This window comes from Dermacentor silvarum, chromosome 2 (assembly GCF_013339745.2).
Source record: "Dermacentor silvarum isolate Dsil-2018 chromosome 2, BIME_Dsil_1.4, whole genome shotgun sequence".
In the NCBI taxonomy this organism is placed as follows: domain Eukaryota; kingdom Metazoa; phylum Arthropoda; class Arachnida; order Ixodida; family Ixodidae; genus Dermacentor; species Dermacentor silvarum.
Genome location: NC_051155.1, coordinates 247,256,618 through 247,272,875, shown reverse-complemented (window position 1 = coordinate 247,272,875; position 16,258 = coordinate 247,256,618). Strand labels below are relative to the sequence as shown.

Genomic DNA, 16,258 nt, shown 5'->3' with positions numbered 1-16,258 from the left:
TTAGTGGGGATTTTCCTTGAAAACCTGCAAGAATGGAAGAGCAGATCTCGTGGTTGTAATTTAAACAGTTTTCACATGATCCAACATGCAGTAACAGAGGAAATTTTGCACAATGGAAGTAAAGAAGCCTCTGGACATCTTCAGTGTAGCTTCAGTTTAGTCACACACATCCTGTAGGGTGTGGTCTTCCTTACATATACTTGTTCTGTTATTTTGTTTTTCTTGCTTGCTTGAAGTGCGGTGAACATGCAAACACCTGTTGCAAGCTGAAATGGTAGAAGTGGCTTCATTTCGCTATATACGCACAGGAAAAGTCATTTCCATTAATACTAATTAAACTAGTTTGCCAATCTTAAGCCTGAAAGCCTCAGTATTGCTGTATAAAACAGTCTCCACTATATTTATTGACTATTTCAGTTAATATAGAGACCATACAGTCTGTAGTGGAACAGCCATTTCACCTTTTGGCACAGGTAAAAATCTGATTTGGCGCAGCGACAAGCACTTTTGGTGCAGTGTCCAGCATACTTCTATATGACATACGGATTTAATGTTAATTGAAACAGTTAATATAGTGGTGCCAGCTTTATGCACATCAATGAGGCATTCTGGGTAGAAATTACTTAGCTAGTTTCATTTGGTTTAACTGGAAGGCCTTCCTTGCTCTTATAACGCACTGTACCGCTGCTTTTACCATTCAAACATGCAACAGGCGTCTTACGTTCTATGCACTTCAAGCGAGCAAGGTCATGTCAACAAGACCACACACCCTCGAACGCGTGCGACTGATACGAAGTTTCAATGAAGACATCCACACATTTCTTGTAATGTGCACAATCTGTCCCGCATAACTGTGCTGTGGGACATGTGAAAGCTGATTAAATTATAAACACGGCATGTGCTCTTCTTTAGATCATGCAGATTTGCAAAGAAGGTCCCTTTTCATAAGCAAACTGTATGTCAGCATTTGAGTACACATATTACAAGATCTTTTTAAAGTGACACCATCAACGACTATGCTTAGCAATGTGCGACAAGACATTATCCAAGTCTTCGCGACATCCTCCTTGAGTGAGCTCAGTGTCACACTTGTACAAGGAGTACTGCACTACAGCATATACGGCTCAAACAATAAGACCGTACAGTTGCATTACAGTGAAACGTCAGGTGGCGAGAAATGCAACAAAAGTGCGAAAACAGCGAATGGAGAACCGACTGCATCTGCTATATCCGTGGCTATGGTAACTCCATTGACTTCCAGGATGATGATGGTGACGACAGCATGCGTAAGGTTTTGGTTTCAGTTTTACTATCAAGGCAGCATTAACAGAAGCAGGCTTTCTTTCTTATGCCTTATGGCACAGGCTTGGTGCAATTTTCCGCTAAAATGTCCTTTGGGAAAAGGACGGCGCAAAAGAATGCTCTTGGTGCAGCTGTTCCACCACTGTACGGTATATAGATGCTCAATCGACACAGCACCAAATGTGCTTATTGCTGCGCCGTTTCTGCCTGCACTGAGATCTGCACCAAAAGGTCAAATGGCTGTTCCACCACTATAATTGGCAAACATACTGATAGGAAGCCTCTTTGAGTGTTTTTACTGTGCAACGAGTGGAAACGTACCTGATCTGTTTTGGTTATCTTGCCCGTCAACAAAGGATCACAGTGCCTGAAGTTTGCGTACATCACAATACCAGCAAAGCTTGTGATCAAGCTCAGTGCCGAAACAATGGGCCAGTTGAGGAAAAGAGCACTGAAATAATAAAAAGCGAAGAAACAATCATAATTTTTTCAATGGAGTTGCACCTCAGTCATATAGTCACAGAAATAATGACACCAGAGACGTTTATTGATTGATCGAATCATTGATTAGATTTAATGTCCTCAAGCAATAGGCTGCACGAGATACCACAGTAGATGGCTCTGGATAAATTTTATAATGGACTCTGCAATGGATGCGTCGAAGTATGCAGCCGACAGCGCCCTTGGCACTACAAAGATAGAGGGATTGGCACAGCGCTAAAAACGCTGTTGGCCATATACTTGAACGTGTCCAGTGACTGGAGCTACACTGCTAAGAGAGAAAGCGAAATGAGATGGCAACGAAAGGATAAAGGCAGGCGCTAGTTGAGCGACGTGGAAAGGCGGCAAATGAAACGAACAATAAGAGGGCAGCGAACACAAGGGAAGGAAGGAGGCTAGGAGGGAGCCGTAAGCCAGTTGGAGCTTTCTGCATGCGAAGGGGAGCTCTCCCCTTCCTGACAGAGGGGACAATGCTGCAAAGGAGCTGCCGCAGGCTGGCAGCGCTTCTCAAGAGTCTGCCACTGGATTTGCAGTTTCACCCGGGCCGTCATACGAGACGGGACATGCGTCATCTTGGGTCGTGTAATCAAAGTCTTTAATGTATTGTCTTGATAGGGGGTTCACCAAGAATCTGTCGTAAAATCAGAGACGTCGCAAGACTGGGGGACATATAACCACGGTTCCACTGTTCTAGTAAAAGTAAAGCATTTTCAACTATAGTACACTGTGACCTGCTCTTGTTCATATTTTGTTTTAAAACTGAGATAAACTACTTTTTTATGACTTACTAACTCCTAATCAGCAACTACAAAGTTGAAGATGAGCAATGACACCAAGTATATAGTGTGGGAATCCTCGGGTCCCATGACTGCCGCACGCACGACGAACGTTGCATTGGGTGCAATTCGCGCCAGGGAAGGTGGGGAGAGGGGAAACTTTCCTTTCGCGGGCAGCGCACGGGAATCACAAACACTATCAGCGCCACCGGGTGTGTCACGTGAGATCCCTCTGATATCGCCAGAGTCTCTTTAGTCACCAGCAAGCGGCAGTAGTGGAAGGCTCTGCTGCCGCTTCCACATTCCTGCATGTGGTTAGTCAACCGCGTTCTGGCTGTGGCAATCGTTGCGGCCACCCGTATTCCCCAGTTGGTAAGCCAGAAGCCCTTCTTTACTTAGTGTATTATAATCTTCGAGGGAACTCGCAGTGATGTCAACTATAGCTAGCTGGCCTGCTCGAAGTGTTAGTTGCGTTCGTAATAAATGCTTTCCGAGTGTACACGTGGGTGTCGTCTAATGTTTCCTCGAGCTTGTACCGGACCGCGGTTGATGGGCAGGCATGCGCCAACCGTGGGGCTCAGTGTGCTGAGGCAAGCGCCGTTGGCATCCCCCTCATATCCCGATAATAGTCATGGTCACAAAAGCAAGTAGCTCAAAGAGGACTTAGCCTGTGTACATGATGACTTGCCACTAGTGCTGCTACTAGGTTAGTATTTATGCTCAGCCAGTTTGAAGAACAAATGTGCAACAGCCAGCACTTTGCACGTACAGCTGTGCTTTCTTGAGTGTGCTGACAGTCATGAGCCTCTGAACCTGAGCCTGATTGACGCCGTAGAGGGACACATAGACAAAGATGCCTCCAATGGCCAGAGTCCACACGGTGTGGCGCACAGTTGGGTCTGGGTCAAAGCTGCATGAAGAACATATGAAAAACAACATAAGAGGTGGCCTCACCCTTTGCATAACCAAAAATGCGACTTGCACAAAGTCAACTCTGATAGGAAAGCTTGTCAAACTAGTTGGCTCTCGACTGCAGTTGACTTGCCTTAATCTCCTAGAAACCACAAATTTCTGTTTGAATCATCCGAAATGTAGTGAACTATATCCCAAACAGAAATGCGAGTCACATAGTACATGCTCCACAAGATATGCGGCCTGAACAGGCAATCAAATAATATCACCCGTTGACATGAACTCCCGACCATGTTGGTACAGTCTAGCAATGGTGCCCGTCAGCATTTGGGCAGATGCACAGTATAGAATTAAGCCTAATGCATAAAGACGTAAATAGAGTAACCTTTGAACACAATTAGCATAAACACAATTAGCATCAGTGCACAGTTTTAAAACACACTTATAATGTACGAGGGGCAGTCAAAAAGTTCCCAGAATTGCTTCGCCGACGCTGAATGAGCGACAAGATAGCGTGCACACGCTTGGGTAGGGGGCTGGGTAAGTTTGCATGCGGGCACAGCAGGTCTGGACAGGTTTCAGTGTGCAGTGGTATTACTGCACCGTGCGACATGGATGCGAGTGGTGGGCAGTCGGCGCAATGTCACAGTTCGAATAGCGTGCAAACTGTCAAGTTCACGTGCAAATTGGGAAAATCAGCTTTAGAGACGCTATTGGCCCTGCAGCAAGTCTACAGTGACAATGTACTAAAGAGAACCACACTTTATGACTGGTTTACACGGTTTAAGAAAGGGCAGCAGATGAACGAGGAGTGCAGCGGGAGACTGTCGACAACCCGAAACGACGAAATGATTGCCAAAGTGGAACAAGTGATTTGCCGTGATCAAAAAATGACAATCGAGGAGTTAAAGCAAAAAGTGGTTACTTCACACAGATCAATCCATGCAATTTACGCAATGATTTGAAGATGAGATGCGTCAGTGCGAAGTTTATACCGAGGCAGCTGAACACGGATCAGATGCAATGTCGCATGGCAATCGCTGGCAAGCTGTTTGAGACGAGTACACAGGACTCGACGTTGCTCCAACAGATCGTCACTGATGACTAGCCTTGGGTGTTTGCCTACAACCTCGCGACGAAACAGCAGTTATCAAAGTGGCACACACCAGCATCTCCCAGACCAAAAAGAATCACACATCGTCAGATCCAAAGTCAAAGTGATGCTCAGTGCATTCTTTGACGTCGACGGTTTGGTGCACCATAAGTTCGTACCGCCTTGACAGTCTGTTACTGGCCATTTCTACATGCAAGTTTTGCAGACGATGCGCGATGCAGTTCGGAGGATGCGACACGGCAAGTGGCAAGGCAAGTGGTGTCTGCATCCCAATAACGCGCCAAGCTAACACATCACTTGTTGTGCAGCGATTCCTCACTGAGAATAACATTCCAATCATCCCTCAACCACTGTACTCTCAGGATCTCGCTCCAAGTGACTTTTGTCTATTCCCTACTCTGAAAATGGGCCTCAAGGGGACACGTTTTGCAACCATGACGGACATCAAAGCGAATGCGACGGCTAAGCTCCGACAGATTCCGAAAAAAGCTTTCTAACGCTGCTTCCAACAATGGCAGCAGCGATGGAGCAAGTGTGTGCACACGCAAGGGTCCTACATCGAAGGTGATTAGGTAAGCATTGCCATAGGTCGTAACATTAGCACGCTGAACCACAGTTCCGGGAACTTTTTGACTGCCCCTCGTAGGAAATCTGTCGAGGGGCACAAAGGGAAAGATGCCCATCATCAACGAAATCGTAATTATCCCACTTTCTGGAAAAGCCTAAGACATTTGCATCACTTGAGTCACCATTAGCCATAGCGTACATTACATTAAAGGGAATTTTATGACAATGATCACCTGCATGTCATTTCAAAAAGGAAAAAAAAAATTTCAGTAACAAACTACACTGTCAGTTTGCATTAAAAATGTTACTAACAGAAGCAATAATAACACCACACAGAATGCTCACTTTAAAAACTCTATCCTTCCTCCAGCAAGCGCTTCATTCCAGACGTTGGAGATACCGCCCATCCTATAGGTGCCCACACCAACAACAGCAAACATGGACACAAACATGAGTATTGACTGGAACAGGTCGGTCCACAGAACAGCCTTCATGCCACCCTAAGAAAAAGATTGTGGAGAGAAAAAAAAAAAAAGTTAACTACATCCCCATTCTAGGCATACATGGGCAGATGCTTGTACACAGGGACAGCAATGCACACAATCTTCGTGCATTACCACAATGCTCAACATGAAATGAGAGACCCCTATCTTGCATGAAAATGAATTTACATTCTATATATAATTCTCTAAAGCCTTCTGTGGGTAATGCGAGACAAAAATGCGTAGAACATCAATGTACTTCATTGCTCATATTGCTGACAAATATCTCAAAACTGGTACAGTTGATAGGATTCTTACTATTTAGTACTGGCATTTGCGACTGTAAAGTTCCTAATAAAAATATAATTAAAGTTGTACTAATTAAGTAAGAAACAAATAGGCAACTACTGCGCAGTTTCTGGCGTCTGCAACTGCTATGAGTTTATGCCAGCAAGTATAATTGCTTATCTCAAATCCCCTATTTTGGAAGACTTGACACAGTTATCGCTGAAATATCTCGAATACCCCTCATAAACACCCTCAAGAACGCCGCAGCTGCATTTCGATACAGCGTGCCTCACAATGAGGTTGTGGTTTTGGCACGTAAAAACCTATAAGTGAATTTTTCAGTGACGTGGCTGTGCTGAATGAAACACAAGCACTGTGTGGTGGCCACGCAGAGAAGCACTGATGGTGCTTTTCAGTTCCACTGAGGATGAGTTGCGACAGAAGAAACTTTTCTTATGGCTTCCATGCATCGTGAACGTTTGCACGGACAGCACATGCAAGGATGCTCATAAAGCAACACAGAAAGAAAGAAAGAAAGAAAATTTTATATTGCTTATGCTAGGTGAAAGGTATTGCAAACTGCACTGCTTAGACCCCCCCTACTTCTAACACCTCTGAACATTAAAAAGGCATGCCAGACGCCCAGATGATAACCCGCCCAGATGGCAATAAAGATATACTCACAATAGTGCAATAAAATGTGCAGACCAGACCCACAGAGATAATTGAAAGCCACTTTGATATACCAGTGACAGCGCTCAGGGCCACAGCTGGCGCGTACAACACGACTGCCATGTACAGCACCTGCGATGGGGGATGCCCAAGTATGCACAGAGGGTGGTCAAGGTCTGAAGAAATGTTTAGTCTTTATTTTTATTTATTCTTTTCAATGTTCACCGATGAAAGGTGAAGCTGTGAAAAGCTGAAAACCTAGAACAGCAATAATTTAGAACAATCTAGGGCTGCTCACATTCAACTGACTGTAGGCAACAGAACAAGACCCAACTTAACTCAGTTACTAAAGAAAAAAAAAATGACAGCAGATCCACGAGGTGAATGATGATGAGTGGGCGAAGCTCCGGAGGGAATCATCGGATCTCCCGCTTAAGGGGACGCTAGCACAAACGCGTTAGAAACGTGCAGTACTCTCTAGTAAGGGGGAGCGGCCACAGCGTCTTACGCAGCCATTTACACATGCCGGAACGTGCACCGCGTTTGCCGACGCCATCACATGACTGCTGAGAGAGTATACCCCCCGTATTCATAAATGCTCCTCGACTTGAACTTGACTTGCCACCGCTTTGGGCAGCGCGTTCGAAACGCGTTGAAGGTAAGGTGGAGAGGCCACAGCGTCTTACACCAGCTTCTTACACGGGCCGTAACGCGCTAGCACAAACGCGTTAGAAACGCGCTAGAAACGCGGCCTTTCGTTAATGTTGGGTATTTATAGCCATCGTGGTGCGTTTGTCCATGTCCGCTTCGTGGCGTAGTGGGCTAACGCCGCGCGCTCAGAAGCGAGGGGCCCCTGGTTCGATTCCGCGCTACGGACACAACTTCGGAATTTTTTTCTCATTTTTCTCAGACTGGTTACACACTACTACTACTACTACGACGGGGATGGAACGGGTGCCGCTATAAGGAGCTTCGCCCCTAAAAAGGCAAGTTCTTGTTGCTCAAGATAAGTGCATTTATTCTAATGTCCAATATTTACTTGATTCTAATGTACCCTCACCTAACACACACGCCATTGGCTTGAGGGCAGAAATGAGTTTCTTTAAGTCAGTATGACATGCTACTGCACGGGAACCTGCTATGCACTACTGCACTTGCAGTAGTGTCAGAATTGACCAATGAGCTTCCCCATCCACGAGAGGGTAAATTAAAATTCACGAATCTGATGTGCGGCAAGCTACTTCCAGGATGCCCCCTAGCGAGATCTATCACGTCTGCCTCCACACGGGTGCACTGCTGCATAGCAACATATGGCAAAAAAGCCTGTTTTACATAGTGCGAATTGTCTGCAACTGGCTTGTCCTCTATTCTATTTTCCAGCTCGAAACGGCCACACATTGAAGAGGCAGCAATTTGGCAGAGCGCTTGGCTGCCATATTTGTGGTTCCTTCATAGCAGCGCAACGTTCGTTTGTTGCTGCAGCCACTAATGCTGCTTAGCATCAATCTTCACTGACGCTGCCTGAACTATTTATTTGTTCGAGACTTTCAGCGTGTGTAGCATTCTGAAAATGAAAAGCGCATAGTACATGTTAAGTTTATAAACTCTTGACGAACCTGAAGCGCTGAGGCTGACGGCCTCACCAGTAATTTCAAACAGCCCATCTGTGGAAATGTTTCGAAGATTTGTTCATTGTAACCCTATTGTTGCCTTTAGTTTGGCATCGTAACGTGTTCCATCCTGCATGAAATTTGCTACGGTACTTAGATTTTCTTTTCTTTCCTACCTTCTCCAACTTAATGGAATATAAACTTCAAGCCTTCTTAATCCCCCAGACACTAAGCCAGAACCCCAGCCATTTCATTCCTATATCTTCACTGAGTGGATCAGATGCTGCCGGCACAGAGATATCTAGACTGGAATGCTTCGCTTCCTTTTGTTCCACACCACTATCAGGAGGTGGACGCTAACTTGCGGGTCAGTTTCAGAATGGCCACGTACGCTTTGTATTCAGATAGCAGGCGATAACAATTCCAAAATAGCATGTTACATGAATCACAATTGTCTTATGAGTGAGCGCACACATACCAGAGATATTTCACTGGACGTGTGCAACATTCTGAACACCAAGTACATTTGTTATTCATCCCTAACAATTACGAAATTCTTTAGTGTTATCCCACACTCTTATTATTTCAAGATACATCATCAGTAGTGACAATGACCACATTGTGGTTTAGAACAAAAAAGAAAAAAAAGGAGAAGAAAAGAACATCTGTACAATCCAGGTTGGTTAATTTATGCACTGGCAGCAATGGGACACACCAGATGCGAGTTTCCACTGCTGGGATTATCCTTCTGCCAATTCAACCAACCGAAAACAATGCCTACAGTCAGACAGCCAGTCGTGATGCCTCAATCTTATCAGCCACAAGAGTTAACGTGTGCTACATATCAAACACTCGATGAAAGTCTCAAGTGGGAAAAAGTTTAGGCATGCAGCAGCAAATGGGCTGAAAAACGTGGCTAACTGCAGCAGGAAGCGAATACCACTGCGCGCCACCACCTTGTTGTCTCCTATGTAAAATCACAAATATGGCTGCCCAGAGCTTCCTGCTGCAATGAGTCAATCGGAATGCTAAAGCGATACTTGCGGTGAGCACACAGCGGTAACCGCACTGACGTTACATGCGGCTGCACTTCTGGTAATGGTAATGCAATTGTCTGATAATGTATGCATCTAGAAAAGAAGCCTGTCGCTATTCAAAGCGGCTCTAAAGATTTGTGAGCCTGACGTTACTGTTCAAGACTTCGGGTGGCAGTGAGTGCCTTTCTGAAAACATTTGGCATTGGTGTTTAAGGTTATTGAAGTGTACTATAAACCAGCTGAAATCATTCATAAGTAGAGCCACAGGTAAAAACCTTTACATACACTTATACTGCAAGCCTCACCATTTGTATGACAAACGTAGCAGACATAGCCAGACGGGTAGCCTTCCCAAATCTTCTTTCCAAGTACTGAAAAAAAAAAGTTATTTTCATGTGGCCATAAAAACACAAGGCATTAAAAACTAACACCACATTTCATAGCAACTGCTTTTGTTTGCAGCAGATCTGTGTGTACATTTTATGTATACCTTTGTCCTGTTTATTTTCAAGAGCAATGTACCAAGTAGCCTGTAAACATGTTCTTTCATATGGTATCAAGATAACATGACAAGAAAGTAACAGCTTCCAGCATGTTTTGTTTATGTCCTTGCATGCCTTAATTTACCTCTCAGTAATTAGAAGGACCCTGCAACAACTTTTACGAAAGGTCTGGAACCTGTCTGGTGTAAAGGACATCTGCTAACATACTTTTTGCAATCAAAGGAGTTTAAATGAACCTTGTTTGAAGAGATCTCAGCAGAGTTGTTCGAATAGTTAAATTACTGAACTTCATATTCAACAAAACCACCATTGGATATCACATCTAACATAAAATATATGTTTTTTATAAAAAAAAGAAAAGTTTGCGTAATGAGGCTTATCTTCATTACTTGACACATGGATGTAATACCATTCAAAATTAGACGTCAGGACAACTGAGATGCTTGTAAATGAGAAACAACTGTTTTCAGTTATTGGGGCACCATGTGCAATGACAAATGAAACAAGAGAATAACACATCGCGAGATACTCATACACTGTTGTGTTGGTCAAAAGTGAGAATTGTCATAACTACACGACTGCACATTGTTAAGAATGCAAACGTGGTGATACTGGTCAAATAATATTCTTATTGAACTGTAAATAATTAAGCACAGGAACTGGTGCCCTTGCATCTCAACAATAGCTCCCCTGTGGAACAGAATCATTTAGAACAGTTCTCACTTTCATTGTTCTCTCTCCCTAGGGACTAAGTGTTTGTATCTCTTACATACATTCTAAAGAAACCAATATTTGAAAACTTCAAATAGTGCATTCCCGAATCGAATAGCAGGGACCATTCAATCCACATTCAACATTTTCAATATTCGCACACCCACAGTTTTCAGCAAAGTTGTTGCGGTGCCCCTTGCAACCTCCTCCCTTACCTTTTCGTCACTCAAAGCATGCTCAAAGCTATCCCACTCTCCCCATGCCAAATGATGCATGTCATGCTCCGTCTACAATTGCACTGGCATGACCTTGAGGTTGAACCACATAATCTAGGAGACTATAGTATTGGCAGAGAGGCATCATCCCCACCAACCCCAGGCAGGACCGTCACCTCACCTGTCGTGAGAGTCTACTACTTTAGCTTCGGCTAAAAGTACTGCTGTGGCATGTAAAAAAATCTGGCCAATGATCACAGCATATGGAAATTCAAGTACAAGAATAATGCTGGAAATTTCAAGTAGGTGGTCAAAGAGCAAGTGGTCTTTCCGGCAAAACCATAGGCTCCCCACTACAGTAACACAAGTGAAATTAGGCTCAGAAGACTGTACTGTTCAATGACAAGGCAGATCTATTTATTATGCTAAAAAAGTTTACTGGGCCTCTTTAAACACACACAGCCCAATTCCTGACGACAAATTATTGGGTTCAGAGGTTGCTTGGCTAAAATGACTTGTAGCGGCAGTCAATTTCATCAACTGTTCTTCAAATGTAGGCATGTAACTTTGCCTGCCATTTTAAATTGATGAGGGATGAGGAGAACATAGGGGGAGGGTGTATGTCAAAACATATCACCTAAGTAATCAATAATTGAAATGAACTCCACTAACCTCGTAAACACTGATGACCTGGAGCTTGTAGAACACGGGCAGGAAAACATAGGCAGCAATGGGTGTGCCAAAGATGTATGCAATGTTGATAACGACGAACTGAGTGCCATAGTAGTAATTTTCGGAAGGCACGCCCAGCAGCGTAACTGCAGACATGAAGCTTGCCATGAGTGAGAATGCCACAGGCACCACCGACATGTTCTTGTTTGCCACTAGATATTCACGTGCTGTCCGCTGCCGGTCACCCGTAAACCGGTAGTAAATGCCAATGAGCGACGACACCACAAGCATCACTGCGAACACTGCATAGTCCGCTGCACCAAAAGTCGCCCTTTGCTCTTCAGCCTCCATGCTGTCGGCTTCAACTTACTTCACAACAAAGATCCCTGTGCACCAGCACCAGCTGGTAAAGTGTAGGCTTCCTGCATTGTGAACCAAAGCAAGAAAGCCAGTAAGAACCTTTGCAGGCAAATTTTCAGGACATGGAAAGGGCATGGAAGCACCTCAAACAAGTCATAAGGGAGGCCACGAATCTGTCCACAACTAAACAGACGACACAAGTTACTCCTCTTAAATATCAGTGCAATGAATGCGCGAACAAGGTTACGGTCACTTCAGCTGCTTAGTCAACCAATTATCGCACTTACATTAGTTCTCACAACCTCACCTCCTGCTCTAATTCTAAAGACTATCCTCCAATGGTACATAAGCACCTCAGTCCATCCATGTAAGCACTACCTATTATCTGGCTGAAGCCTCTCCTATGATTTCATGATGGGCAGTTTGAATAATCCTCGTGAGAATGCCTAAAATACACATTTTTAGCAAAAAAAAAAGTTAATGCTTCAAGTAACGAACAGACTTTGGAGGCAAAGTTGGCCGAGGATGGCTACAGAGAACTGCACTAAAACTTCCTATAGTAGAGCAGCACCACAACAGTGTGAGACAACCTGCTATAGCCAACCATAGGCCACGTATGCCGTTTCTGCCGAATATACAAATGCATGCGAACATCTAAACGCAGATACATGAACCTGGGTCTCTGGTAGTATTGCAAATGATTTAATACTAATGATAATAATAATAATAATAATAATAATAATAATAATAATAATAATAATAATAATAATAATAATAATAATAATAATAACAACAACAACAACAAAAAGACTCTCGCAGCATCCAAATACTAATCACAACTAATGCAATCACATCCCATATAAAATTGTTTGACTTTGTGCCCTGTTGAAATGGCCGTAACAATACACACAACACGTTTGCTGCATATTGAAGTACAGTAATAAAGTATGATGCATAATTCTCTCCAATGGTCGCATGTTTTGAAGCAATAAAAACGTGAGAACAAACTGTTCTCCGCACCACGGAAATGGACAACTACACCAACTCGCCAACTTTTTGATGCTGTTTTCTACAGTTGTTTCATTCCAATGATGTTCTGTGGAATATTTCTTTCGCAAAATACTGTGCAATGACAGCTGCAACATTGCTTTCCAAACAAAAAATAAAGATTTCATAACAGCCCACAATGTCATATGGTTCTAATGGAGGCAATATATGTGAAGCAGTAAATTGCTTGAAGGCAAACAAAAAACCTGATGTCATCTATATGCTGCAATAAAGTTACAGGAGAGTCTGGTAGAACAACACATAACAAAACTTTTATTAACTTAGATGTACTTAGATTTAGGTGCACGTTAAAGAATCCCAGGTGGTCAAAATTAATACAGAGCCCTGCACTACGACACCTCTCATAGCCCTTGTGTTGCTTTGAAATGTTCAATCCCCCAAAATAAAATAAATAAACAAATTACTGGAAAGTCTAAGCACCACAGACACATTTAACTTTTCTTTCTATGTCACATGACAAGATTGTAAAATAAAGAAATGTGTGATCGAAATTTGTTTTTTCAAGCGCACTATCAACAGTTTTACATGTTCCTCTGAAAAATACTTGGCAGTAGCTTCAGTTCTTCTTTAAAGCACATATTTTCTTCAGTGTTAGCTTGTGTAGTAGAAACATTTCAAATGTTTATTGCCAATGCTCTCAGGCTGCTATGTATAGAGGGCCACAAGATGGTGCAAGGTGATGTACAAGCTAATCCAGGTAAGCAATTAAATTCAAACAACTTCGCGCACTATAGCAGGAAACCAGAACACACATCATACAGGGAAGCCCAAGCTTGTTCGACGACCCAATCATCCTTCCAAACTGCTTCCTCGTAGACAAAGCGCACTGCTTTTCTCGGCAACCTGTTTCTTGCACCAGCAGACATGACGACCAGGAAAGTAAACTATGCTAGCTGTCATAACTGTAGTGTCTGTCAACAGCTGTCAATGTCCTCATAGATACATAGCTATAAGCGTATTAGGACCCCTACATTCTAAAAAAAAAATATTTTATGAAGTTACAATTGAGAGTTAAAACCAAGTGAAACATTTGTATACCACAACATATTGCTGATGACGCTTACACTATCGCTAGATATTGTGATTAGGCTGCCAAGTAAGGTTACAAGACTTGTACAGTTCATTCTAATTACTCCGTTATCTTGTACACAATAAATCACAGGTCTGGTGAGGTCACAGGTCTTTGGTAATTAACAGTATGACATTTTTGTTCATTTATTCATATTTCAAATTTATGAAAATTCATATTTAAATTTATTCATAACTGGCAATCCTTCACCACGGACTGAGTTAAAATTAATATCCTTATTAAGAACTATTCATCTGCAACGTCAAACAAAATAAAGTTGTAAAAACGCCTATATCTCCCACACCCCTCACGTAGAGCCAGACATATGTAAGTACACTTGCACTGCATCCTTATTATAGTCACGTTAAGAATTAAATAAACCCACAATAAATAAGAATAAGCACAGAGCTAATTTTGAGAATAAATGAGTCAAATTATTTGAGAGCGTCGTGAAATTCAGTCATGTACCATCGTCACAAGCTTCAATGAACAGCAGGAAGCACTCATCTCGCGCAATTCTCTCGGCAACTAGCGCACCCCCAATAACTTTTCCAACGACGCAGGGGAAAAAAACCGCCCGCATGTTAAAACTAGAGCACACGCAAAAAGATTTGAATGTTGAAACATTTTAAAAATACCGCCAAACTCCCGCTTTGAAGGGACGGTAGGTATGTAGGTAGAAAGGGTTCAAACCAGTTCTGTAGAGAGAAGACAGCACATACAACAACCATAAAATCATTAAATATAGAAAGCGATATTGGCTGCGTTTCAAAGTAGAGAGCGTGACCTCAAGCGCGCGGAGAGATTGACAATCAAAACCATCAAAGGTGAGAGAGCAGTGGAAGGGAGGAAAAGGACGCTGGTCCGCTGGCTTTGACGATCACGCTCGGAAAGTGGCTCCCACAGCTGCTGGAAAAACGCAAGGCGCGAGTACAGGCACCTCACATCGGCACCTTATCGCGGTATCCGCGGCGATCATGTAGTGCGAAGGGACCTTGATCTACAAATCTACTCGGGTATCCCCGTCCATACAGCGAAAGGACCACAGGTATCGATGTCTGCTGCAAGAACATCTGCACACACAGGCAACAAGAGACACTGCTCAAGTTAAAAAAAAAAAAAAAGAGTAAGAGCTGGGAGACCAATGAAAGCGACGAAAGTTCAGAGGATACAGCCGGCACATAGCACGCAGCGCGTTTCGCTCCAAAGAAAAACCACGAGGCGCCCGACGTTGCGAAATAGCGGGGTGGCGCGGAAAAGAAGAAGAAAGTGAATACAAAGTAGCAAGACGTTTCCGCATAGTTCGGAAAGCGAGACATCACCTGGGGTGGCGAGCGGCTAATCTTTGACAGCAAGGTTCTTTCCTTGACGCTTGACCGTGGCCGGATGAGAATGACGACAGTGAAACGCGGCGAGTGATCATAAACTTGAGCGGGGATTATCACGCGGCTAGGTCAAGTTCATCACGCGGCTCCTCGCGAAGCTCGGGTTCGGCGTGGACTGAGGTCTGCACGAACCGAACCACCGAACTCCCTCCCTCACCTCGCGCCGCCGCGGAACGACAATCGGAACGTAAAAATAACCGCCGAGGCGCAGCGGAGGTGGTGCCGCCACTCGCAAAGCACCGTTTCCGTTCTTCCTTCCGTCGTCTGCTACGTACGCTCCTTCCACGCACTGCTCGCGCACCACTTTCGCGTCAAGAGAGACGGCAGCGGAAGCGTCAACCTTGCAGCGCAACAACAGTTGTAGCAGAAGGCCAAGTACGAGAATAGTTTCAAATATCGACAGTCAGAAGAGCCGTCGGCAGCTGGCTAAAGGCACCGAAGAGCGCACCACGCTTGTGCGTGAAACCTTTCTTGTGCCGCATCACGCCCATTCTACACACTCTTCTTGCTTTTTATTTATTATTATTATTGAAGAGCAGTCTTCCTGCTGCAATTAGCGGTAACCGTACTTACGTGGCCCGCGTGACGAGGAAAAGTGATGCGCTGCTCACAATGTGGCTGTTCATGCCCAACGCTGTCTGCAGCAGCAGAGGTAAAGCAGACGTAAAGGAAAATGCCTTGCCCCCAAAACGCAAACGAACAAGTGCGCAACCGCGAGCGCCGGAAACGTCTATTGTGTTAAAGGTCTTCATGGCACGTCCAAGCTTACGATTACGAAATGATGGCAATCAAAAATATGTTCGAAACAAGAGACTGTACAGCGCTTTATATGGATTATTTATTTTATTATTCATTCCTAGCTCCAGCTGTTTGTTCAACCGCTCGGTTGCCGACGAGTTTGTCTCAAAAAAAAAAAAAAAAAACTGCAGTAGAATGAGAACACAGATATCATTAGTACAAAGGGTCGCAAGTGCAAGATTTGTTACTCACACACAAAAAAAGCTGTGTCTAAGC

The 16,258-nt window shown here is 43.8% G+C and overlaps 1 protein-coding gene across 5 annotated transcripts in view; it reads right to left on the bottom strand.

Annotated features, from left to right (window-relative positions):
* LOC119443060 (putative sodium-dependent multivitamin transporter) overlaps positions 1–16,258 on the bottom strand; it is a 67,724-nt gene that overhangs the window by 34,209 nt on the left and 17,257 nt on the right. For 2 of the 5 annotated variants that reach the window (XM_049662562.1, XM_049662563.1), the window contains exons 1-7: positions 15,182–15,500; positions 11,363–11,784; positions 9,567–9,632; positions 6,627–6,746; positions 5,518–5,672; positions 3,349–3,489; positions 1,624–1,753 (exon numbers count right to left, since the gene is read on the bottom strand). In XM_049662562.1, the coding sequence (XP_049518519.1) occupies positions 1,624–1,753; positions 3,349–3,489; positions 5,518–5,672; positions 6,627–6,746; positions 9,567–9,632; positions 11,363–11,713 (963 nt within the window). In that variant the 5' untranslated portion in view covers positions 11,714–11,784; positions 15,182–15,500. Of the gene's footprint in view, positions 1–1,623; positions 1,754–3,348; positions 3,490–5,517; positions 5,673–6,626; positions 6,747–9,566; positions 9,633–11,362; positions 11,785–15,181; positions 15,501–15,817; positions 15,969–16,258 lie in introns of those variants that run through there. The other 3 variants (XM_049662561.1, XM_037708199.2, XM_037708200.2) reach the window with 3 other exon arrangements.